At 40.6% G+C, this 24,897-nt stretch overlaps 1 protein-coding gene across 3 annotated transcripts in view; it reads left to right on the top strand.

Moving 5' to 3' along the window:
* PCSK5 (proprotein convertase subtilisin/kexin type 5) overlaps positions 1 to 24,897 on the top strand; it is a 296,183-nt gene that overhangs the window by 93,033 nt on the left and 178,253 nt on the right. For all 3 annotated transcript variants that reach the window (XM_026652353.2, XM_029911707.1, XM_026652352.1), the window contains exons 4-5: positions 535 to 678; positions 4,136 to 4,212. In XM_026652353.2, the coding sequence (XP_026508138.1) occupies positions 535 to 678; positions 4,136 to 4,212 (221 nt within the window). The remainder of the gene's footprint in view (positions 1 to 534; positions 679 to 4,135; positions 4,213 to 24,897) is intronic.

Here is a 24,897-nt window from a genome sequence, read left to right as displayed (position 1 = left end):
ACAAAACCTGCCAAAAGCCTTCTTTTGTAGATAGAAATGAATCTGGATTAGTTTCCAGACATCCAGTAAAGAAATTATACAGCACGTAGGCTCCAAAAAGCAGGTTTTGTTTCCAGGGCTGTTTCTCTACAGACGTTTGTCTGCTTTTATCCACATATGATTTGTTTTGCTGAAAAATTCAAATGCACATTTCCAATGAGCACATTGAATGGTCAGGGAAAAAAAAGTGTTTCATTTTATACAGGGCTTCTAATTGGGCATCATAACTAATAGCCGCCCTTTTCTACTGTTCGGTATTTAAAAAGAAATAAGCAGGTCTAGTGATTTCCATTTCATTTAGCATTTCTTTTAAATTATCCTGGTATTTGTTAATGAAGACATTGATCTTCCGTATCTGCTATTCAAATCAATACAGTCATCTGCTGATAATTTAATTGGTTATGATAATGAATAAGCTAATATCCCAACCCTCCCTCCCCCCCCTGTTCAATTATCTCCAACATCCAATGCATTTATCTCCTCTTCTCTCTTTAGCACTGCAGTGATAACACCCATCACTGTCAGTCAGATATGAACATAGTAGGTGCTTGGAAGAGAGGCTACACCGGAAAGAATGTCGTGATCACCATCCTGGATGATGGCATTGAGAGAACCCACCCAGACTTGATGCAGAATTATGTGAGTCTTTGCAGTAGTTCAGAATGCTGTTTTATTATTCAGAATTAAGATTGCTGCTTGTAGAAAGATGACTGTGTTGTTCTGGTTGATGGAGAAAGAAAGAAAGAAAGAAAGAAAGAAAGAATAGATTTTCTATAACAGCAACAATAATAGGAAGGAAATTACAAAAAGTTATATTTTTTCATATGGAAATAATCTGTAGGATAATATCTTGTATAATGTCAGTTTAATATCTGATATGTCTTCCATAAGGAATCTATATCCTTATGGAATATAAGGAGGGGATTGAATTCAATGATCTCATAATTTTTCACCCCATATCTAATACTTTGACCTGTGGTCTTCCCACCACCATCACCCTCAGAGCTTTTGAATATGCTACACATCTGCTAATTTCAAGAGTATATAGCTAAAGGGAGAGTATAAATCCTGGTAGGCCAAAAATATTTATCTAGAGAGATAACAGCCCGTTCCTGAAGGTCTTAATTTAATTATATCCTCTTGAATATTTATTTAAGTTCAAGCTATCCATCCTATGGCTAGAAAAAATGTAAAGAAAAAAAAGAGGTGTGACTTGCACTCATCTGCAACACTTTGGCATCTTGGCAGTATAGCTCTGTTGATTCCAATGATGTTATCTCCAATTTACACTACTGTAAATGAGAGGAGAACCGTGCCCTTTGTTTATTGTAAGTTTCCTATAGCCTTATAGGTTTCTGTCTGCTTGTGTTTTGTCACATTTAAACAATTGGTTTAAAATAAATAGGAATATTTGCTTAATGTACAGAGAGGCTTCTCTCTTGGTAGGTAAACTTTTTGTCTTATCAAAGCTGACATTGTCCTTTCAAGCTATTTAGAATGTCAGGGCAGTGCATTGCTAGGGTGATTATTCTAGGCCACAGGTATAGTCACGATGCAGAAGTGCACAACCTTGGGTGTCTTGTTGTTTTTTATGAAACGGAATGTGCATGCTGTACATGAATAGCAGTGAAGAAAACAGATGAGTGCATTTGGGATGAAATTCTCTTGTGCAGAGGGCCAGCACAAAGGGTTCTAGCTGTAGAGGTGAATTTCATCCTGACAGAGCATTCAAGACAGAGGGCCTGGCTACCCTTGCAGATGTAGAGTTAAACCCGCCTTCGTAGAGCACAGTAGGGAAAGTGCTGCAGTCTGTCCACACTGACAGCTTCAAGCGCACTGGCGTGGCCACATTTGCGGCACTTGCAGCAGCATTGGGAGCAGTGCGTTATGGGCAGCTATCCCCCCAGCATGCAAGTGACTGCAGCGTGCCTTTCAAATGGGGTGGGGTGGGGTGGAGTGTGACAGGCAGCGCCATATTATTGCCTAGGCCGACAAGGCCTAGGGCGGCAAATTTGCAGGGGTGGAAGCTCCCCTCCGCGCCCCACCCCCCTGCTCCAGCTCACCTCCGCCTCCTCTGCAAGCGCGCCGCCGCGTCCTGTTTCTCTCCCCTCCCAGCGCTTGCGCTGCGAAACGGCTGTTTCGCGGGGCAGGGAGGGACGGGGGAGGAAGGGGAACGCCACACGCTGGGGGAAGAGGTGGGACCGGGGATTTGGGGAAGGGATCCAATAGGGGAAGGGAGGGGCGGAGTTGGGGCGGGGACTTTGGGGAGGGGGTTGGAATGGGGGCGGGAACAGGGTGGAGTCGGGGCGGGGCCAGGGCGGCAATTATTTCCCGGCCTAGGGGCGGCAAAATTATTAATCCGCCACTGGTGACAGGGAATGTGTTGTGTGTATGTGGGGGGAGAAAGAGTGGGTTTTTGGGATGCTGAGAGTGTGTCAGCATGTTGTCTTGTAAGTTCAGACCCCCCGCCTCTCACTCACTCACTCAAAGCAAACAGTAAATGTTTGCTTTTTCTCGGAGCTGATAAGCAGCCGGCTTCTCCGAAACGGAGCTTTGAAAGGGCATTTCCGCATTCCTGCAGCCGATTTCACAATGACAAGAGTGGCCACTTGACTTAAGGGGATTATGGGATGTTTCCGGAGGATGATCACAGCGCAGTAATGCAACAAACTCGTTCACACTGGCGCCGCAGCGCTCCAGCGGGGGCGCAGCAAACATTATTCCTCTCACCGAGGTGGAGTACCAGCAGCGCTGTAGCTGCGGAGTCAGAGCGCTCTACATGCCTTGCCAGTGTGGACGGGGAGCGAGCTAGGGCGCCCGGGGCTGCTTTATTGTACTCTAACTCACAAGAGTAGCCAAGGCCATAGAGATGACACTGTCATTAACATCCAGTCCAAAAAGTTAGAGATGGTTCCGCAGTTCTTAAGCCATTGATTTTGAATTAGCCACACTTAGGGCCATATCCTGCCATCCATTCTGTATATGAACTCCCTTTTGAAAACAGGAAGTTCTGCCTAAAAATCAATGACAGGATATAGCTTTATTTGTCAATTTAAGATTCGTTTGATCTTCACATACACTACATCTTTCATGTTAATTCCCATATCATAGGTTATTTAAACAAGTCAGGTACAACTTTCCTCCCTCATAGAACAGCTGAGATTGTATCAGATGCCACTAACTTTATCCCAGTCTTATCCTTCCAGTGAATGTAAATGCAGCTATTTACTCCCTTCCCCACCTTCTCCCCCTGCCAGTGAGGAATTCCCCCAGGGCAATTCACTGGTTTGATGACAAATGCCTTCTATGTGGCTACAAACAGGAAAATTTGAGGTGGATGTGGTAACTGGTTTTGAACAAAGAAGAGATTAAAAGGAACCGCTTGCCATGTCAACACACCACATGCTACCACATCAGTTAATAGAAGCCACAGAAACAAGCAACTGTTTGCACTATAAACTATTTTCAACAGGAAGAATCTTGGTAAATGCGGAAAATATGAGAAAAACACACATTTCACATACATTACAAATAGTTATGCTCCCTGAAAAGATAAGGCAGTTTAAAATGGTATCTTCTTTTCCAGCGGGTATCGTTTGTGTTATGTATTTGAACGCTATGTGGGAATATTTTCTTAGAGGAATATAAAGGATCTCTGCTTCCTAACATTTTGGGAATTTTTCTTTTCTTAGACTATATCCATTTGTCATTGAACCTAGATAAATTTAATGCAAACCTAGTCTCTTTTTCAGGTGTTATATACAGAGGTCTCAGAGGAGGAGTATAGGGTTTTATGTAATAAATTTACATATGTGACAAACAGCTCTTCCTATTTTATAATGGTTGTTGGAAAAATACTTTTGTCTAATGTATTTGTTATCCTCCACCCTTTCCAAAACAAAATTTTAAAAATGTAAATCCTGTAATTATTGAACATATAATCCTTTCCTAAAACATCACAAAACCTCAGGAATGTTAGTTAACCCAATTACTCTCTTGTAGAAACCTGCTGAAGAATGTATGTGGGCCACATGAGTCAATGTCTAATTAATGAGAAACTAGTTCTCTCTCTCTCTCTTTTTTCTGTTTATTACAGGATTCGAACGCCAGCTATGATGTCAATAGCAACGATATTGACCCCATGCCTCGGTATGATGCCAGCAACGAAAACAAGTAAGGCCTGTTCACTATGGCATGTTTGACATTTTAAATGCAGTGCCTCAAGCAGAACATACCAAATCTGCCAATGTAGTAGGGATGCACCCGAATGTCTCCATAAAGCACTGAGATTTGCATTTAACTCTGTGTTATGTATATATAATATAGTGTGTCTCCTCACACACTGTACAGCACTCACTCTGTGAGTAGATGGGTGCACTTATCTGAGAATTTATAAGTAAATCCATTAATTAGAGTTCTAAGCATTTAAAAATGAACCCATTTTGAATTTGTTTTTTGACAAGTCTAACCTTTTTTCAGATGCTGTTTCTAAGCAAATTGTTGGAGTCTGGTACTGTGTTTTGTGTGGACTTTGCCTTAGCTTATGATTTCCTTGGACTTTTAGTTTTTGTGGTGTTGTGAGGAAATACACTTGAGCAACTTCAATTCAAAGTTAATGGAGTTTTGTGTGTGTGTGTGTGTGATTTTACTAGAGGCAATTTAAAACTAACTAGCAAACAAATGAACAGTAATTCGGTCTGATTGTAATTGTATGTCCTTTGCTGCTGATGGTTAGATATTTCCATTTGAAAGACAGTTTTCTCCTTTGGAGATCAACTTCTTTTTCAATGTTATTCAGCAGTTATTTGTAATGGTCCAAGAATCTCTCTGGGAGGCTCTTGGTACTATTCCCGGGGCACCTGGAAGGGCCCAGCACTATCACTGGGGCCCCTGGCCGACAGTTATTTATCGGTTAAACATGGTGCTTCACACAGAGAAGTATAATCCTTTTATAGAATCATAGACATTAGAAGCAATTATCTAGTCTCCCTGCCACTGCAGGATTGTTCCTACATTATATATACATGGAAATTATTGTAATGTTACTTGCCTGCAAGATAGATTTGCATTAGAGAAGCTATAAGGGAGGAAGCCTTTTCCTTCTCACCACTCCACAGTTTTAGGCTATTCTTCTCCCCCCCAGCCCTACAGTGCTCATGTTACAGAAGCCATCCTTAATTAGTTTTTGTCTGAAACCAGTCAATGCTGCAACCATTATGGTCAGAGGGTTCGCTCCAGAAGGACACTGAGGATACGATCTTGCTCCCATTAGAGTCAGTGGCGAAACATCCATTAACTTAAATGGACAAATCCTGCTCCTGCAGCAAAATGGTGGTGGGCTCTGCAGGGTTTGTGCAGCAGAGAGCTCTGCCTTCAGGGACTCCTCGTGTAGTATGGCTGAGATACTGATGGCAAGGGAAGTGGTGCTGCTGGGCCACTTGGATCTTCCTAGCCTCTAGAGGGGAATGACACAGGAGCTGCAGTGTCTCTTCCAGTCTTTAGGTGGCAATAACTTACATGGCAAGGGTGGGCGGATTCTGCCAAGTGCCCAGTTTGGCTAATCAAGCTGAGCGCTGTGCTTGGGATTTGCCCACTCGTCTGTTGTCTCCTCAATGCCCCCAGCCCCTCTGGGTTTGGGAAGAAATGCTTCTTCAAACAAATATTTTGCAAAAATTTCAAGAAAATGTATGGGAAAACAATTGAAAATGAATGCATACAAGATCATCTGCTACAATAATATTTTCTCATAGCATGAATGTACCACTTAAAGCTTACCAGCTGTGTTATTTAAGATCTATATATAATATATACACATTATGTTTTTTTATAAAGATATTATAGTAAGATCTGGATGAGAACTAATAAGGGATTTGGATATTAAAACAGTGATATAGGGGGTTGTAAATGACTGGAAAATTCATTTCACACAGAAATCTATTATATTGAAATTGATTAGAATAGCATATCTAATAAATTATTATTATTAACTATTTTTTGTGGGGTTGTAATGTTAGCATATGTTCTAATTCAGGTTCTCTCGTTTGTTGTTGTTTACATGCTCCAAACATTATTTTCTAGACACAAGTAGATGCATGAACTATTTTCTTCTCCCTATACCATCCTATACCATAGGCACATTTCTTATCCTTTTTTCATACTGATGCTCACTTTACTGAATAATGTCTGTCTTTTCTTTACTAGAAAAATCTTCTAAAACAGTAGTGCAATTAGATAGTAATTGCCAATAAAACCATATTGCTTTGCAATCTGTAAATATCCTGCAAATGTGGTTTACTGTAATGTTAAACAAAAAGACTCATCAGGAACAAGCTATACAAAACTTGCTGCTATGCTAACTTGGTGAAGCAAGCAGCAAACCCAAGACCACAGACCACGTGTCAACAAGAAAAATGCTAATGATCAAATTGAATCTGTTAGGAGATGCTTCTAGGACATTTGTTAAGTAAAACAGAAAAAAAGAAGAAGCAAAATAGACTGCGAAGAGTCTTGCTCTTTTGAAATGTACTATAGCACTTTTCAGTTGAGGTTCTTAAAGTGCTGTACACAGAGGCCTATTATCATCCTCATTTTAGTGATGAAAAATTCAGGTACTGAAAGGTCAAGGCCTAAATTGTAAGAAGTGTCTGTAAAGTTTGGGTTCCCAACATCAGGAATCTCTGGCTTGATTTTCAGAGGTGCTGAGTACCCTTAGTACTCAGGGCCAGATTTTTAAAGCTATTTAGGTGCCTAAAAATGCAGATAGGCACCTAGTGGGATTTTCAAAAGTGTGTTGGTACCCTGTTCCCAGTGGTTGTTAGGCACCTATGCATTTTTGAAAATCCCACTAGGTACCTATCTTTAGGTGCCTAAATACCTTTAAAAACCTGGCCCCACTGACTTTCAACTGGGATTCTGGTTGCTCAATATATCTGATAATCAGGTGCCAGGTGTCTCAAATTGGTCCCACAAAAATGGAGGTGCCCAAAATCAGTGGTCACTTTTGAAACTATAGGTCTTAGCGACTTGCCCACGATCTCCTGACTCTCAGTTCCTGCTCTAACACTGCTCCAACACGCAACAGTGCATTATAATGTTCCAATTAAAAAGGATAGTGGGACATACAAGTACACATCAGCAGGCTAAGCGAATTTATTTTATAAAGCAATATAATCATGGGAGTGGAGTGATAAGAAGAAATAAAAAGAAATGCTGCAAAACTAAGCAGGTGTCTTAGTGGAGCTTTGCTAGGACACAGCTGGGAAACTTCAGGGTACTGGTACTGTTTGCTAACTTTTCTCTTTTAATCAGTAATGAGGCTTATTAGGAATATAAAATTATGAGCAAGCGTAAATTGGGGTTTGTGAAAAGACAGTAGATAAACTTGAATGACGTATTTTGAAATGATGTTTAAAAATAAAGTTCTCAAGTAAGTTTAGAGAATGGGGGGGAAGGAAAAAAACCTTAAATCAATCTCTTGAACTTTTTAGTCAAAACCAGAGTGGGACGATAGTGTCTTTAACTACTATGGTATATAGGAGTCCTGCCAGAAGTTTACTTTGGTCTCTACAACTTGGCAGAGAATTGTGAAGCTTGTAAATGGTATGGGCTTATACTATAACTTCTCTTTGCACAGCTAAAGACAGCAGTCAGCTGTGGATGAAGTCATTCTTGCTATGCAAGTCATCTTGTTTTGATTTAATGCTGAGTGCTGCTGCTTCATTCTATGTCTGTTATTTAGCTGTCACCCGTAAACATCATTTTAAAACAACTGTGTCACTTAGCCATCAGAACTCACTGGATAGAATGCAAACAGACTTACTCGGTTACAGCCCCATACCATTGGGTAAACTCAGAAATTAAAGAAACGAAAACAAACGTTAGCAACATTAAAACAAGTTTTCATTTTGGACCACAGACACAAAAAGGCATTTCTCTGTTTCAGGCTGAGATTTTCCTTTGATATTTCAGATCTTAGTAACCTATCTTTTTAAAAAGCAGGACTTCTGATCTGCTCCATATAAGAAAGAAGAAAATCAGGCCCATAATTTCTGATTAGGAGATATATAGTTGCTCTATTGGAATACAGTTCAAAATTTTGCAGCTTTATATTTAATTAAATTAACACATTTTATTTTAATAACCCTGTATATATACTTTTTTAAATGAATGAATTTGTATTTTTTACAAGAATGTGTTTGCATATTGACTGTAAGAGTCATGATATAAAAATGCTTTAAATCGGGAATCTTTGCTAGTCTAAAATCATATAAGGTAAAAAAAATTGTTTTGGCTTTCTAATAGCTACAGTTCATAGTATCTACACAGTTTTATATGCAGTTGCAAAGGTGGGGAGAGAGTTAATAAGTCACAGTGAGTTTTTTTGCTTCTACTTGGTCCAAAATAATGAGAATGTTTTTTCCAGCAGAAGACCAATATACCCATTCCAAATCATTGCCATTTTTCTTCCTTTGTCAAATTAACACATTTTCCCAATAAAATGCCAAAAGGCAATTTGTTTTCTGCCAGTTTATGGAAGTTGTTTTGTAGTGGACAACAGAATCTATGTTTTAAGTCATTTAATCAGAATGTATATTAGATATCTGACAGGCAGAATAGCTTCTAATGCATCCTGGATGGCCAGTAAAGTGACTTCAGTGGAATAAAAGGGTCTATTGACTTTATGGTGTCATTATTCAAATATGGAACCCTGAAGAACTTAATACAATCTAAGACAGAGAATTTGAATTTGTTTGATTGCTCGCTCCAAAAATCAGTCCTAAGAAAATGCCCTTCTCAGTACAAGACAAAATTGAGCTTTGGTAACACCAAACATGTCCCCTTTAAGACAGCATAACAATTTAGAAAGGAAAACAAATTGACGGTATGTGTACTAGTAGACACATGGAGACCAAACCTACAGTGGGGCAGAGTTTCATCAGTTCCAGCTGAAGTCAATGTGAGTTTAGGTACTCAGCATCTCATGCAGTTTCTCTGCAAGTTTAGTTGATGGCTGTGAGGTACTATTAGGAAACTGCAGATTTTGTTGTTGTCCTGTAAATTTATGTCTGGATTTCTTGTTTATGAAAGTGAGGGGCCCAAAAAATATTAGCAAACCTGTTAACAGGCAGCCAAGTGCTATGAAAGCTTTTCCACTGCAGCCCAATCCTGATTTACAACATTGCTACTATCTAGTCTTGGGCCTCTCTTATGGGCCTATAGCTGGTATACTCATTTTGTGCTGTGATTTTTAGCAGTAACTAAGCAGTTCCAGGCAGTGTATGGCTAGATCTCGTAGAACAAGTATATTTTACAAGGAGCAGTATTGGTGATTTAGCAGCTAGCCTCAGAGTTAATACTGATCTAGTTCCCCATGAGAGTGGTAAGAGACACCATTACTCTGGAGATGATGTCATCTTTCTGATTAGATATTAAATCAATGATCTGACCATTTGTTGTAATTAAAGATCCATTGTACTGTTTGCAAGAGTAAAGGAGCTAAACCTTGTCTAAAGTCCAGCTTGGATAATCATGTTATGTTTAACTAGATTCCCCTTGCAATTTCATTTCAAGAGTATTCTTCCTCACTACCTGCCCTAAACAATTATGTGGAGTTGCTGTGCACCGTTACCCAGCTGTTGTGTCTATTCATTAGATGGCTGCATTTCAGTGGTAATCCTTACATAATCTTTGTATGCCTTACAGGAGGGTTGAGGGGCTTAATTAATGTTTGTAGAGTGTTTTGAGATCCTTGGAAGGAACATCCTATAGAAACACAAAGCATGACTATTAATAATCACATCAGACTGTGTGGTGTATTGCTAGTATATGGCCATTAGAGAAATTTGACTTCTGTTCTAAAACACGGTTGAACCTATGTCTAAAGGGTCTGTTTTCTACACTACATAATCCTCTCCAAAGTTCAGAGTTGGCTTGAATGGTTCTGTTTCTAAAATCAAAAGAAATACATTAGTTTGAAAAGTCATTGAGGTTAACAGATTTCCAGAGGGGGAGGAAAAAAAGAGTGAAAAGAAAATAAATTTCCATTTGTTAGAAGAAGTGTGTGAGTGGGAGGGGGGAGAAATCCCTTTCAATACCTTGGTGTTGGTTACTGAGCAGTATAACTCACTTGAATAATAGATGCGTGAGGAGCAGCAGCCTTTCCTTTCAGACCGTGTTAAAACATATTCTCATGCTTCACTTTTCCTGTATTTACCCAAGAAAGTTTAATAAAAGCTGTCTCCATAGTTCTAATTAAGCTACCCAAAAAGTGGACTCACCGATAAAATACTATTCTGAAGTTCTGTGCCACTATTTCTCTTTCTTATATATGAATTATTGATGATGATGAGTCAGATCACCCCTTCAGATTCTAAGTTCCAGCTGGTCCATGGTGCAACAATATATTAGCGGGAAGATGAACCCTTGTATTGACCTGGGTTTGTGGGGGTTGTGGTAAAGAACTCTTATTTAAGAAAGACAGATTTTTTTTTCTGGAAGGAATGGGTTTTCTATCCCAAAACTTATCTGTATTTTATAGCTATTCATTTAAGTTGGGGCAGACCACATCTGCAATAAGACTATTTTTGTTTTATATAACAGTGTGATAGTCCTGGTTTAACAGGACAGCTGGGTAGGAACTTGAATAAGAATATGCATTTCTTTGGGATTTCTCCTTATAGCAGACCTTATCTTAGAGGAAGCTAAAGAGAGTGATTATGATTCTATTGCACCTGTTTTGTGCCTGTGTAATTCCACAGCCTCAGGAAGAACTCTGACATCATAATCAAAAAGGCTGACAAAGGAGGTGCTGTCGTCATCATAAATAGGTCGGATATGAATGAGATGCTGCTAGGCAGCTCTCTAACACCACATTCTACAAGTCATTACCCTCTGATCCTACTGAGGGTTACCAAAAGCAAGTACACCATCTGCTCAAGAAACTCCCTGAAAAAGCACAAGAACAAATCTGCACAGACACACCCCTAGAACTTCAACCAGAGGTATTCTATCTGCTGCCCAAGATCCACAAACCTGGAAATCCTGGACACCCCATCATCTCAGGCATTGGCACCCTGACAGCAGGATTGTCTGGCTATGTAGACTCTCTTCTCAAGCCCTATGCTACCAGCACTCCTAGCTATCTTCGAGACACCACTGACTTCCTGAGGAAACTACAATCCATTGGTGATCTTCCAGAAAACACCATCCTGGCCACTATGGATGTAGAAGCCCTCTACACCAGCATTCCACACAAAGATGGACTGCAAGCCATCAGGAATAGCATCCCCGATACCATCACAGCAAACCTGGTGGCTGAACTTTGTGACTTTGTCCTCACCCACAACTATTTCACATTTGGGGACAATGTATACCTTCAAGTCAGCGGCACTGCTATGGGTGCCCGCATGGTCCCACAGTATGCCAACATTTTTATGGCTGACTTAGAACAACGCTTTCTCAGCTCTCGTCCCCTAGTGCCCCTCCTCTACTTGCGCGACATTGATGACATCTTCATCATCTGGACCCATGGAAAAGAAGCCCTTGAGGAATTCCACCATGATTTCAACAATTTCCATCCCACCATCAACCTCAGCCTGGACCAGTCCACACAAGACACTACAGTGCTAATAAGCGATGGTCACATAAATACCACCCTATACCGGAAACCTACTGACCGCTATAGTTACCTACATGCCGCCAGCTTTCATCCAGACCACACCACACGATCCATTGTCTACAACCAAGCTCTAAGATACAACCGCATTTGCTCCAACCCCTCAGACGGAGACAAACACCTACAAGATCTCTATCAAGCATTCTGAAAACTACAATACCCACCTGCTGAAGTGAAGAAACAGATTGACAGAGCCAGAAGAGTACCCAGAAGTCACCTACTACAGGATAGGCCCAACAAAGAAAGTAACAGAACGCCACTAGCCGTCACCTTCAGCCCCCAACTAAAACATCTCCAGCGCATCATCAAGGATCTACAACCTATCCTGAAGGACGATACCTCACTCTCACAGACCTTGGGAGACAGGTCAGTCCTTGCTTACAGATAACCCCCCAACCTGAAGCAAATACTCACCAGCAACCACACACCACACAACAAAAACACTAACCCAGGAACCTATCCTTGCAACAAAGCCTGTTGCCAATTCTGTCCACTTATCTATTCAGGGGACACCATCATAGGACCTAATCACATCAGCCACACTATCAGAGGCTTGTTCATCTGCACATCTACCAATGTGATATGTGCCATCATGTGCCAGCAATGCCCCTCTGCCATGTACATTGGCCAAACCGGATAGTCTCTATGCAAAAGAATAAATGGACACAAATCAGACGCCAAGAATTATAACATTCAAAAACCAGTCGGAGAACACTTTAGTCTCCCAGGTCACTCAATTACAGACCTAAAGGTGGCAATACTACAACAAAAAAACTTCAAAGAGAGACTCCAACGAGAAACTGCTGAATTGGAATTAATTTGCAAACTAGACACCATTAAATTCGGCTTGAATAAAAACTGGGAGTGGATGGGTCATTACACAAAGTAGAACTATTCCCCCACTGTTACTCATACCTTCTTGTCAATTGTTGGAAATGGGCCATCCTGATTATCACTACAAAAGTTTTTTTTCTCCTGCTGACAATAGCCCACCTTAACTGATTATGGCAACACCCATTTTTTTCATGTTCTCTGTATATATATATATATCTTCCTATTGTATTTTCCACTGCATGCATCCGATGAAGTGGGTTTTAGCCCACAAAAGCTTATGCTTAAATAAATTTGTTAGTCTCTAAGGTGCCACAAGTACTCTTGTTCTTTTTGCTGATACATACAACACGGCTACCACTCTGAAACCTGTCTAATAGAGTGGAAAATCTGGCCCACTGAATCTTCTATCTGTGTTGTGCAGCTAAAGCACACATATCCGGATATACTATTGATTTCCTCTTACTATACCATTAAAAATAACCTTTAACTACAAGTTGGATAGAGCACCCACACAGTAACAGTCAAAAGCTGATGACTAAACTATAAGCTGCTAACCAAAAGTGGAGTTTCATAACTCTAAACTAATGACTGAGGGTTTCATTAGCCATGGAATGTTTTTGTAAAATACTTTAAGGGCAGATCTTTAGGGGATCCCTTTCTCTCCCAAATGATAAAATGTGGTTGAACAAACAAACTGAAATACAAACTAAGAGTTATGTACTTCCCCAACTCTTTGGAATTGTGGCAGGCTGGGAAAGTTGCTAGCAGCAGGTCTGATATTAGAAAGCACAGGACAGGCTGTGAAGGGAAACAAATGGTGGGGTATACCTCATTGCTTCTTTGACTTAAGTTTACTACCCCACTTATCATGTACTGTACATAACAGCATAAGCATAGGGTGCCTGGCCATGTACAATCCAGCACACCATGCCTCATTCAGGCCATGTGGGGTACCCAGTTTAGAGATCTTTTGAGAGTTATCTTGCCATACTAGTTCAGTCTGGGGAAGACGCTCCCCAAACCCTTTTTTCTAGCAGAGGCGTAATCCAGCACCCTCTGAAGTCCATGTTAAAACTCCCTTAGAAAATGTAGTTGTGCCGGATTGATGCCTTATTGCATCAACACAAAGAAGGGTAGGGTTTAGCTCTATTTGAGAGGGATTCACCTAACTTGAAATGCAACCAGCTCTAGAGAGAAAACTGTCTGTTTAATAGTGCACAGCAGCATCACATCGAATTTAGGACAGAACACAATACCATAGCCAGTTGATTGCAGTGGGAATTAAAGTAGGCAGAATATAATTGCCTAAGCTGGAATTTGGCCAGGACACCACGGTTTCAAAATACCCTATTCCTTTCTTAACTGTTGTTCTGGGATTGAAATAATCACCACATATCCAAATGAGGTCTGCAACCTGGATAAAATAGCAGGCTGTTAGCCAAGTGACCCACCAACACACCACTTTGCTGTTCCTCTGCTTTTCCTCACCTCTCCCTGCTTCCTCAGAGCAGTGTTCTTGTATATTTCAGTCATTTGCCTCACAGAAGAACAGAGAGAAAAGAGGGAGGAGGTGCCCCTTTCAAGGGAAAAATCTTGCCTTTCCAAAAGCTTTCCCCCAACCTTTTCTTTAGCAATGGATGGGTGTCCTTTGCTGCCTGAGGATGATTGGGAATGAGAATTCCAGCTTGCCTTCCTGTAATTTTTAGGAGCTTTTTCTGTCATGCTTGATTTTATATTTTTGTCTTTGTGTTTTTAGTACAACCAGCTCTACCCATTTGATGAGTTATTTTTATGTGTTTTGTTTTTTCCCTGTTATACAGAAATGATAAGGCTCTAGTGTGGAGGTTTTGGAAGAAGGGGAATTGCTTGCTCTGGCACTTGAGATGTCATTGGCTGCATAATTTCTCTGTCAGTCTGGATGAGAAGTCTGAATCACAATCAATAGCGATTGATGATATATTGTAATGCACCAGAGGAGGAAGTGGGAAAGGAGGAGAGGAAGTTAGAATGTCACTGGAAATTTATTCACAATGAGGAGGAGCCAGCACCATAAAATTAAGATGACAAGGGACAATAAAATTCGAAGTGAGGCTTGGGGATCGTAGAAAGTATTACACAGTAAGATTTGGGCTGTTTATGGAGCATGGGAATTCCATCATGGCTCTTTCAGCACACTCAGATTATAGTCTCTTTTCCTCCCACATTCATTTCTTTTATTAAAGGGACACTGTGAACTTTTTAGTAAGTTACTAATCTTAAAAAGTCTAGTGTGTGAGAGAGATAATTTTTAAATAGTATTTCAGAGTGGTAGCCGTGTTAGTCTGTATCAGCAAAAAGAATGAGGAGTACTTGTGGCACCTTAGAGACGAACAAATTTATTTGGGCATAAGCTTTCATGGGCTAAAAGCCACTTCATCAGATGCATGGAGTGGAAAATACAGTACATAATAGCCCACTTTAATTGATTTGTCTCGTTAGAGTTGGTATGGCAACGCCTTTTCATGTTCTTTGTATATATATATCTTCCTACTGTATTTTCCACTCCATGCATCCGATGAAGTGGGTTTTAGCCCACAAAAGCATATGCCCAAATAAATTTGTTTGTCTCTAAGGTGCCACAAGTACTCCTCGTTCTTTTTAAATAGTATGCCCTTGTTCGTTTAATCCCTTTAATATATTTTATAAGGATTTTTCTGTTGTGCTGTTGATGTTCATAATGGTCTCTTCAAGACTTTAGCAAAAGGAGAAATGGACTATAGGCATGATCATGTAAACACTTACTGACACGTGTGAGCAGTCCTATTGACTTCATTGAGACACTTTATGTGCATAGATGTTTGAAGGACTGGGGCCTTAGAGCTTGTCTTTATGGGGAAATTAACCAGAATAGCTATTGTGGAATAAACTATTCTGCAATAGTTATTCCTCCCCATGTGGACACTATTCCAGAATGGAGAGTCCTCTGGGGAGCTATTCTGGAATAGCTGTTCTGATCAATTTCTCCATGCAGACAAGCCCTAATGGAAGTAAGAGTGAAACTCTCTAGACAGAGTGCAGTCAAATGCACGAAGGAAACAAATTGAAGAAAAAAAAACCAGACACATTTTATTTGCTAACTTCTTAAAATCATCACAATCTTAGGGGTTAAATGTAACAACTGTAGGTATACAAGCTTCAGAGAAATGTGTTATTTTTAAAAATAGAGTACTTATCACCATGGCAGCTCGGTGACCTCCAGAAACATCACTATTCATGCTGCTAGCCATAAAGATAAACATGACAAAAAGAAAGAAATCCATCATATGGAACTGTATTGGCTCCATTATGGGTCATCAGCAAGGTTGGAATGCAGAGGCTTTACATCCATAGCCCAGACCTCTTCGCGCCTCCTTACTCGAAATAAAGGAGTAACTGATAGCAGTGGCTGTTCTCATCTATGTGGGCCGGCCACTAGAGGGGGACACAACACATACTTGGTCAGTGGTTTACATGCTATTTTCTAGGCTTCAGAGGAATGTTGGGAAGTGGGCATCAGCAGTTCTATTCCTGGCTCTGGAGAGGAAATTGGACTAGTGTTTATAGGCAGCAGAGACAAGCACATAAAATTGACATTATTTCTGAATGTCAGTGTTGCTAACTAGATGAGCCTTTCGTTGTCATCTTGGAGAAATGAGTGTTATTCGCAGCTTTGCTAGAAGTAACTTGTGTAACCTCTCAATTATCCCATGTGTAAAATGGGAGGAATTAATACTTTTCTACCTGTTACCCTAATGATATACATTTTAAGTAATAAGGGCTATGAAATGAACAGAAAAGCAATTTTCCACTGCTTTTCCACATGTCAGTGGAAAAGCAGACTCCTGGCCCTTAACCAAACACTCCTTTTCCTACGCTAGAAGGGAAGCTGCTGATGCTACTGATGCTGTGTCCCTGCTATCCAAAGTTGTAGCCTGTGCCTACTATGTAGGTGGTTCTAATGAGCTCTGCTGGGCTGGAGCATGTTCATTGCAGATAGAAGGTTTGGAAATTTCAGCAACAGTTCTCTAAGAAGTTCTACAGGGCATATGCAAATTACACTTTTCAGAGACATATAATTTAGCCAAATCTGGGCAGATTTTCATGGTGACAGCAAAAGGCACCTATGGCCCAAGGACTTTTACCCTGCCAAATTTCCAATTTTCTGCTCCAAAGCATTGAATCATGGAAGTTTGTCAAAAAATGATTGGAAAAATTATTTTGTATTGGAAAAACTTTCCCCCTAATCTCGTTCTCAGAAACACTGAACCATTTTCATGCTGAAACTTTAAAAATAAAATTCTGCCTGAGGCAGAGAACAAATATGGACATTTTAGTGTGAGTGGTTAAGTTTGGCAAATTTAAAAGCAACTGAAAACAGGAACTTACAATAGAAAGTATCAGGCAATCTTAACTTTAGGTATTGGTATAAATTCTGCCTATAATTCATTTTCTACAGTATTTTGTAATTTCCTGTGTTTCTTGGTCATCCATAGCATTAGATTCTCCTTTCACAATGGTGCAACTCCATTGTTTAAATTTAATGGTCTTAATTCTCCAATGTATTGCATTGTATGTAAGCAGCTGCATCTTAAATCAGTTTTTAAAAGGTTATACAGTACTGGTAAATTTACAGGGGCAAACTAAACTGGTACAAGCTACATTTAAGATGATATGAGTGTCCACACACAAAGTGGTGCTGGTTAAACTAATACATAGGTTTAACTTCATACCTTTAGTTAATTTAAACCAGTGGAACATTGTGAGTAGACCAGGCTTAAGAGTCTGTTATCAATTAGGTAGCACATTTAAAAACACATCAAAACATCATGTCTGTCCCTCTGCTGATGTTTCCTGTTGAGATAGATGTGTACCTTTCCATCTCCCCTTCCCAGAGTATAACACCTTTTCTTTTTTTTAATGGAATGCTGTCTGGCACATTGACGATGGAAATTACAATCTGATAGCCTCTGTGTAATATGGAACATGTTTGCATGGACACTGAGTGTGAAAGGCACTTGGGGGTAGACAGGAAATGTGGAAAAAAGAGAAGAAGAAGTGGGAAAGCTGCTGAGAAGATTATCATCTGGTAAATTGTGGCCTGTCAACAACCAGCCAGCTCTTGTCAGGAGCGAGGAAGGGTCATTTCACAGGTTAATGCTTGAGTACTGCATTAATGCAGACTTTGAGGAAGAGGACAGTGGCTGCTGAAGGGGAGTGAGAGCTTTTTCAGAGCCAGTTTTCCTCTGCAGATGTATTCAGTATTTGTCTTGTGCGCATTTGCACATACAGACAACAGAGCCTTTCAAATTTCCCTGGTAGCAGTAGAAGGACCAGCAGCTCAGATGTTACAGGATTCTTGTGAAGTGCTGCTGTATAGACAAAGGAATGAATAGCAGGGGCTGTGGACACCTAACCCATTATCCAAAGTTGCTCCAAAAGTTGATCACTTTACATGTGTAGCCCAGAGTGAACTGCAGCTCACTTGAATAGACTGGGTTGCATTGGTGTGAGATTGTAACTTTTCCTTTAGTGCATCATGTCAAACCTGTTTTATTAATTCCCAAAGGGCATATCTCCTGTTTAAGACTATAAGGTTAGGTCTACACTAGGGGGAGGGATCGATTTAAGATACGCAAATTCAGCTACGCAAATAGCATAGCTGAATTCGACGTATCCTATTCGACTTACCCCGCTGTGAGGACGGCAGCAAATCGACCGCCGCGGCTCCCCCGTCGACGGCACTTACTCCTCCTGACGAGGTGGGAGTACGCGCGTCGATTCAGGGATTGATTTATCCGTCTAGATGAGACGCGATAAATCGATCCCCGAGAGATCCATTTCTACCCGCCAATCCGGATGTGTAGTGTAGACTAGCCCTAAGTAACAGCAATTGAAACTGGAGGGAAGCAGCCAACCCTGACTCCCCACAAGCAATGCATCACTTAAAGTGATGCTGCTATAGAATGTTCCGAGAGACAGCCTTGAGCTCCGAGAACTTATACCCAAATAGGCATTATTTGGTGGCAGATTAATTCATTTTTAATGTGCTGTGATCAGTCTGTAAATGGATGATCCTGAAACAGAACTCTGAAGATTCTCACCAACATCTAGAATTGCTCCTGGAAGTGGCCTATTACACTCCAAAAAGCTCCCTTCTTCTCTTCCCTTGGAGGAATGAACTTGGGTTAATATACTTGTCATAGTTTTGCATTGATACTGACTTGTATATTGAAATGCACATGGGCTGAATTTTAGTGTGGTGCAGAGCAACATGTAAAAAGTGCACCAGCTTTCCATAGCCCAACACAGAATGCCACAGTGGGGACTAAGCCTGGGTCAGGACCACAGATCTATGTTTATGTGGACACATTGGCCCCAGCACCCAATATAATTATGCAGAGAGGCAGTGGGTATTATTTTTACAATAGCAGCAACCATGCATCTTGCCCCTGGTTGGGGGACGGGGGGGATTTTACCTCCCCAACTGTTCCATCTTCACAGAGCTCGATTACTAGGGCTTTATGTATGCAGAATGGATTTCAACCAGAGGTATCTGAGGTAATAAATAAATATATATATATATATTACTCCAGAAGTTCTTGTTCCTCCTATATTTTTCCCTTATAAGAAAATATGGGAAAACATTTACATTTGTATGTATTGTATATATTTATACATTGATGGTTGCTTCTGTCTGTTGCTCACAGCATCTATATCTTTGTGTCAAAAAATGGTGCTTCTGTGAATCAAACCTATACTACATTGAGCTTCTTCATGATTTGTTCAGGTGGAACTCGTAGCTTTCTTTATCTACCCAGGAGTTTGAGCTTCAGTAGAGGTGTTATTGCATAACCATTAAATGCTAGGACATCAAAATGTAGCAGGAACTAATTTCAAGGGTTATATTAATGGTCTGTGCTTTTTATTGCAAACTGGAGAGAACTAATTCCATTCTTCTCTTGAGCTATAAAGATTCAAGAATGAGAAATTACTTAGATTGGCTGCTTTTACATAATCATCACAATGATCTTTGCTGTGTAAATTTTGCACTAATCTTGGTCTGTCTCCCTCCTTCATTAAGTTGTTTAACAGAGTAGCTAATGTCAGCATTTTCCAATTTAAACCCCATTCAGAGGGTTAGAATTTGAGCCTCTGCCGTGTGTCATGGAGTGAAGCAAAACTCCCTTGTCCCTGTAGATTTAGATGGGGGAAGGGGAAAATGTAGCAACACAAGGATTTCCCTTTCACTGTTGATCTGCCATGGTTTCACTGGGCTACACACAAAAAGGGTGGTTAAGAAGCCATATTTATTAGAAGCCATAAGCAAAAATGATAGGATTACTTAATGCTGTTTAAAGCTCATCCTCAATGTCCTATGACCCTCATTCTATCCAGAATCTCTCTGCTTGGGGATAGCCTCTGCTTGTATGGCTGAGGAGCCAAGAAGTTGAGACCACAGGTTCTCACGGAGTCCCAGCCTCCAGTTGTTCAAGCCACACTCCCTGCTTCTACTATTTCTCTGGAACAGGGGGATGTCAGGGAAGAATTACTATTATCAAATATTGTGTGTAGCATTCTAGATGTGCATGGCATTGTGAATTGGGTTTGAGTCTGATCTGACTGGGACACCAGTTTATCTCCATTGAGTTTGTTGTAGTTACTCCTGTTTTGCACTAGTGTAAGTGAGCTAAGATTCAATAATACATTTCCTCCCCTAAGGAGCTTGCAATCTAACTCATATAAAAAGTAATAAAAAAAGAGAGACTTCGCAGCTTTTTTTATTAATTTGTTCCCTCTCATCTACCATCATTTTTTTTTTCCAGAAAAGGCGTGTACATACAGCCTTTTGATTTAAAAACTGACACTGAGCTAAAATGTGGTGTACAAGATGTTGGCAAGCATTTTATATATACATATAATTGGGACTAAAATTATTTGCTACATTTTTAGTTAACTTATTTCATATTCTTGGTATTGTGTGTGTATATATATTACTCCAGAAGTACTTGTTCATCTTATATTTTTCCCTTAGAATAAAACATGGGAAAACACTTACATTTGTATGTGTTTTATATATGTTTAGAGTTAACCATGTTTTTAAATTATAACTGCTCAGTTAATTGCACTGAAGAAGAGACAACAAGGGTCAGATTTTTAAAGGCATTTAGTCATCTAAAAATGCAGATGGGCATTGCAGATAGTGGGATTTTCAAAAGCAAACATCTAACTCTGACAAAATTCCCAGTGTCTTAGATTGGAGCAGGATTGGCCCCTACTAAGAAAAAAATGTTTTAGCTATAATTTGCCTTAAACAGAAATAATAATCAGGCTTCAACTTTGCAAACCCATTGTTGTAAACAATAGACAAAAAATATGATAGCTACTAAATACACAGGATGGTTTTGCAGTTTCCTTGGAAGCATGAATTCTCTCTTTGGACTCACATAATGCATATTATTCAATGGAAAGCTGATGGATGTGGACTTCATTACTATGGTACTATGTTGCCTTATTCAGCCCGACTGCTTGGAAAATCAGGGCCAGATTCTCCACTGCCTTGCTTCTTACATTGTCATCCATGCTTGGGAAAAGTGAGTGCAAAACCCCTACCATTCTGAATTGGGAGACTGATCTTTAGGTGAATTACTTGGAAGAAAAGCATACATTGTCTCTCCCACTCAGAGAGTGTCATAGCCTCTAGTCACAAAGTGATGCTTCTTCTTTCCCCTTTGTCTATAGGACACTATTATAGCACTGCTCTATATTATCAGAACATGTTGTTCCCATGAGTGTCAATAGAGTACGAACAGTGATCAAGTGCTCAGCTCCAGAAAATGGATGCCCATCAATTTTTGGCTCTTGACCATTTCCCTGAAATGCATCCTCTCCCTGTCTTTGGAGTCTTGCATGTATATAATAGCTCTCGGTGGGCCATACAGCAATGATCCTTGTACTGTGTTGCTGGTTCCTACTGAACATGGTAGTGACTATAACTTGTTTCCTTCGGTTTGCTTTCCTCTGCTGATTTGCACTTTGTCAATAAAAGTTGACTCACACACAGTATTATTCATAATATAACTAATATATGAAGCTGTTAAGTCCAGCAGATTGAGAAGCATAGATCTGAGTATAATTCTCCTTCTCTGATCTCCTGGATTGTTGTTATCTGGGACGTAAGGGGAATCTCTTCAAGATGCCTAGTAATACTCCTTGATGTCATACTCTGAGCAGATAGAGGCTGTTCTTTCCCCACTATAACACAACATTTAGCAATTTATATGTAGGCTGACTTGTCCTTCTGATATTTGTAAAATTTAATGTATTGTCTATTAATTCCCTTTGCTGCTTCTTGCAATTTCAACTCCAGTACAGCATGTCCAATCAGATACTGTATCATCGGATATGTAGCACTGCATGGAAGCAGTTAAGCTGCTTCATTTATTCCTGTTACACTTCCATTGCAAGTCCCAGGACTGGAATGTTTGGAATAGCTATTTATTTTGTTTTACATAACTGGAAATATTTACCAGATAAGCTTCTAACTTCCTCTTGCTCTGTTTTTCTAAATTCAGAGAGTCATCTTTACTTTTTTATTCTCATTATCTGGAAATAATCAAGGGGAAACAGTGTGTCCTGAATCAAGCGCCAATGTCTGAATCCAGCAGCTCATCTTCCTAAATGAACAAGGAGTCAGAAAAGGAATAAAATGAAATCTGATTTTCTGGATTTTTGTTTTTTACTTTGCGGTTTTTTCCCCCCCTCATATTTTTAAAAGCATTCTCTGCCACTTTTTTTTTCTTTTCCTCTTTTATTGAAATCCAAAGAGCAAGTAGATCCTATGCAATTTTTCCAATATCTTCATTTATTTATTTGACATTGAGCTAACTTTATAGAACAACAGACAAGCTCTTAAAAGATGTTTTCTTTATCTGAGGAAGTAGATTCCTGCAGGTTCTAAATCCATCCCAGACACCACTTGGGCAGAATTAATAGCAAGAATTATCCTTTTTTCCTTTTCAAGTACTGTTACAAGTTATCTAGCACATAACTTTAGGTGCCACATTGCTGATGCTTGCTTTAGAAACCAAAAATCTTGAAATGTTGGATGTAGGTTCAGCTACTCACCAGGAAATTCTTACCAGAATTCAGATATCACTAGAGAAGCTTTGAGCTACTGTGCGAGGCTCTTAGGTGCACTTACCTTGGAGCCACCATATACAGTGTTTCATAAAGACAAGGTGCAGCTCCGCCCACACCCCAAGTTCCTCCCAAAGGTGATCTCACAATTCCATCTCGGCCAGGACATTTGTCTGCCGGTGTTTTTTCCCAAACCCCATGCGGACCCGCGTCACCGCATCCTGCACACCCTGGATGTCCGTCAAGCATTGGCGTTCTACTTGGAGCGCACCAAGCCCTTTCGTAAATCCACGCAGCTGTTCGTGGCCATGGCTGAGAGGATGAGAGGCCTCCTGGTGACGGCGCAGCAAATCTCGTCGTGGATTACGGATTGCATTCGGGCGTGTTATGACCTCGCAGATGTTTCGGCCCCAGAGGTCACGTCTCACTCGACCAGGGCGCAGGCAGCTTCCGCGGTTTTCCTGGCACAGGTCCCGATCCAGGAGATCTGCAGGGCAGCCACCTGGTCATCGGTGCATACCTTCACGACCCACTACACGGTCAACCAGCAGGCTCAGGAGGACGCAGCGGTTGGCAGGGCGGTCCTCCGATCGATTGTTCCATGACTCCTACCCTCCTCCAAAGGCAAGCTTGTGATTCGCCTAATGTGGAATGGACGTGAACAAGCACTTGAAGAAGAAAAAACGGTTACCTACCTTCTCATAACTGTTGTTTTTCGAGATGTGTTGTTCACGTCCATTCCACCACCCGCCCTCCTACCCCTCTGTCAGAGTCGCCGGCAAGAAGAAACTGGAGGGGGTCGAGCCAGCAGGGGTATATATGCACAGCGCAGTGGCGCCACTCAGGGGGCCTCGCCGGCCCGACGGGTACCGCTAAGGGAAAAGTTTCCGACGCTCGTGCACGCGGCGCGTGCACACCTAATGTGGAATGGACGTGAAGTTTTTTCTTCTGGAATAGCAGAGCAGTCGAAATACAGATTTTCCCCCTTATTGATCTGCTAAGTAGCATTGGCTAAAATAGTGGGATTTTGGCTTCAGCCTCCTTCCATCGTCTACTGTTTTCTTTTTAATCAAGGAGAACTTGTTCTATGCTGGAGAAGAATGTAAAAAGAAAGCTCAACATTTGTTCAAAATCCGAAAGAATCGACCAAAATAACTGAGACTATTAAGATCAAATTGAAGAACACTCATTGCTATATAAGACTGAAAAGTCAGAGTCCAGTTGTGTGAGAAGCGGAGTTTACGAAATGACTGATTACCTCACTGCAGAGACAGATATTTTTGACAGGAAACATGGTGGGATTGTCCTTACTGGCTAGCTGGACATGATTGGCAGCTCTGGATCTCTGGGCAGTGCTCTATTTACCTAATTCTGTCTATCTAGGTTCTTTTATGGAATGCATCACCTTAGTATCTGAGCACCTCACAGACATTAATAAAATTTACCTTCACAGTGCCCCCATGAGGAAGGAAAGTAGTACTACCCCAGTTTTATAGATTGAAAACTGATGCACAGACTTGCCCAAGATCGCACACTCTGGCAGAGCTCGGAATTGAATCCAAGTTGCCTGAGTCCCAGTTTAATACTTTCATTACAAGACCATCTTTGTATCTGGAGAGCTTCTGTGAACTTCTTGGCAGAAGGAGTGTGCTAGGTGGCTTTGCTCAATCCCTGTCTTCTGCTGTTTTGGGGGCTTTTCTGCTCCATTTTACTTTTATTTGCTCTCCTGTCCTACAGTGGATGAGAGCACAGGGGGCTAGGACAGTCGAATGTGAACAGTTGAGAAGAATTTAAATACAAAAAAAGGACCTTTGAGATATTTGCACTGGATTACACTTTGATCACCACTAGGGTTAGGTGAACTGTTCACAGCAAACTGTTTATATTGACAAGTTTAGTTTCTGTCCCTCATTTCTAATTATTCATTAACAGGCTCTAATTTTGAAATATTTATTTGTTATTTGGCGTTATTAACCAAATAATTGGTGTAACTATATTTCAGCCTGCAGTATCAACTGTTCCCAAACTTTTCATTATGCCTGTTGCTTTGAGTGTTCACTATTCACATTGGTGATTGCAGCCATCTAATTCACATACTAGTGTTTGGGCTTCCTGACTCGATTTCTCGCAAGCACATAAAAAGCTTTCCAAATACCTGCACGCACAGTGTGTTGTTGTGAGTACTCATGCAAACA

Source organism: Terrapene carolina, unplaced genomic scaffold, assembly GCF_002925995.2.
Source record: "Terrapene carolina triunguis isolate 2854851 unplaced genomic scaffold, T_m_triunguis-2.0 Scaffold113, whole genome shotgun sequence".
Taxonomy (NCBI): domain Eukaryota; kingdom Metazoa; phylum Chordata; order Testudines; family Emydidae; genus Terrapene; species Terrapene triunguis.
Note: the sequence above shows the minus strand (reverse complement) of the source record. Positions and strands in the feature narration are given on the sequence as shown.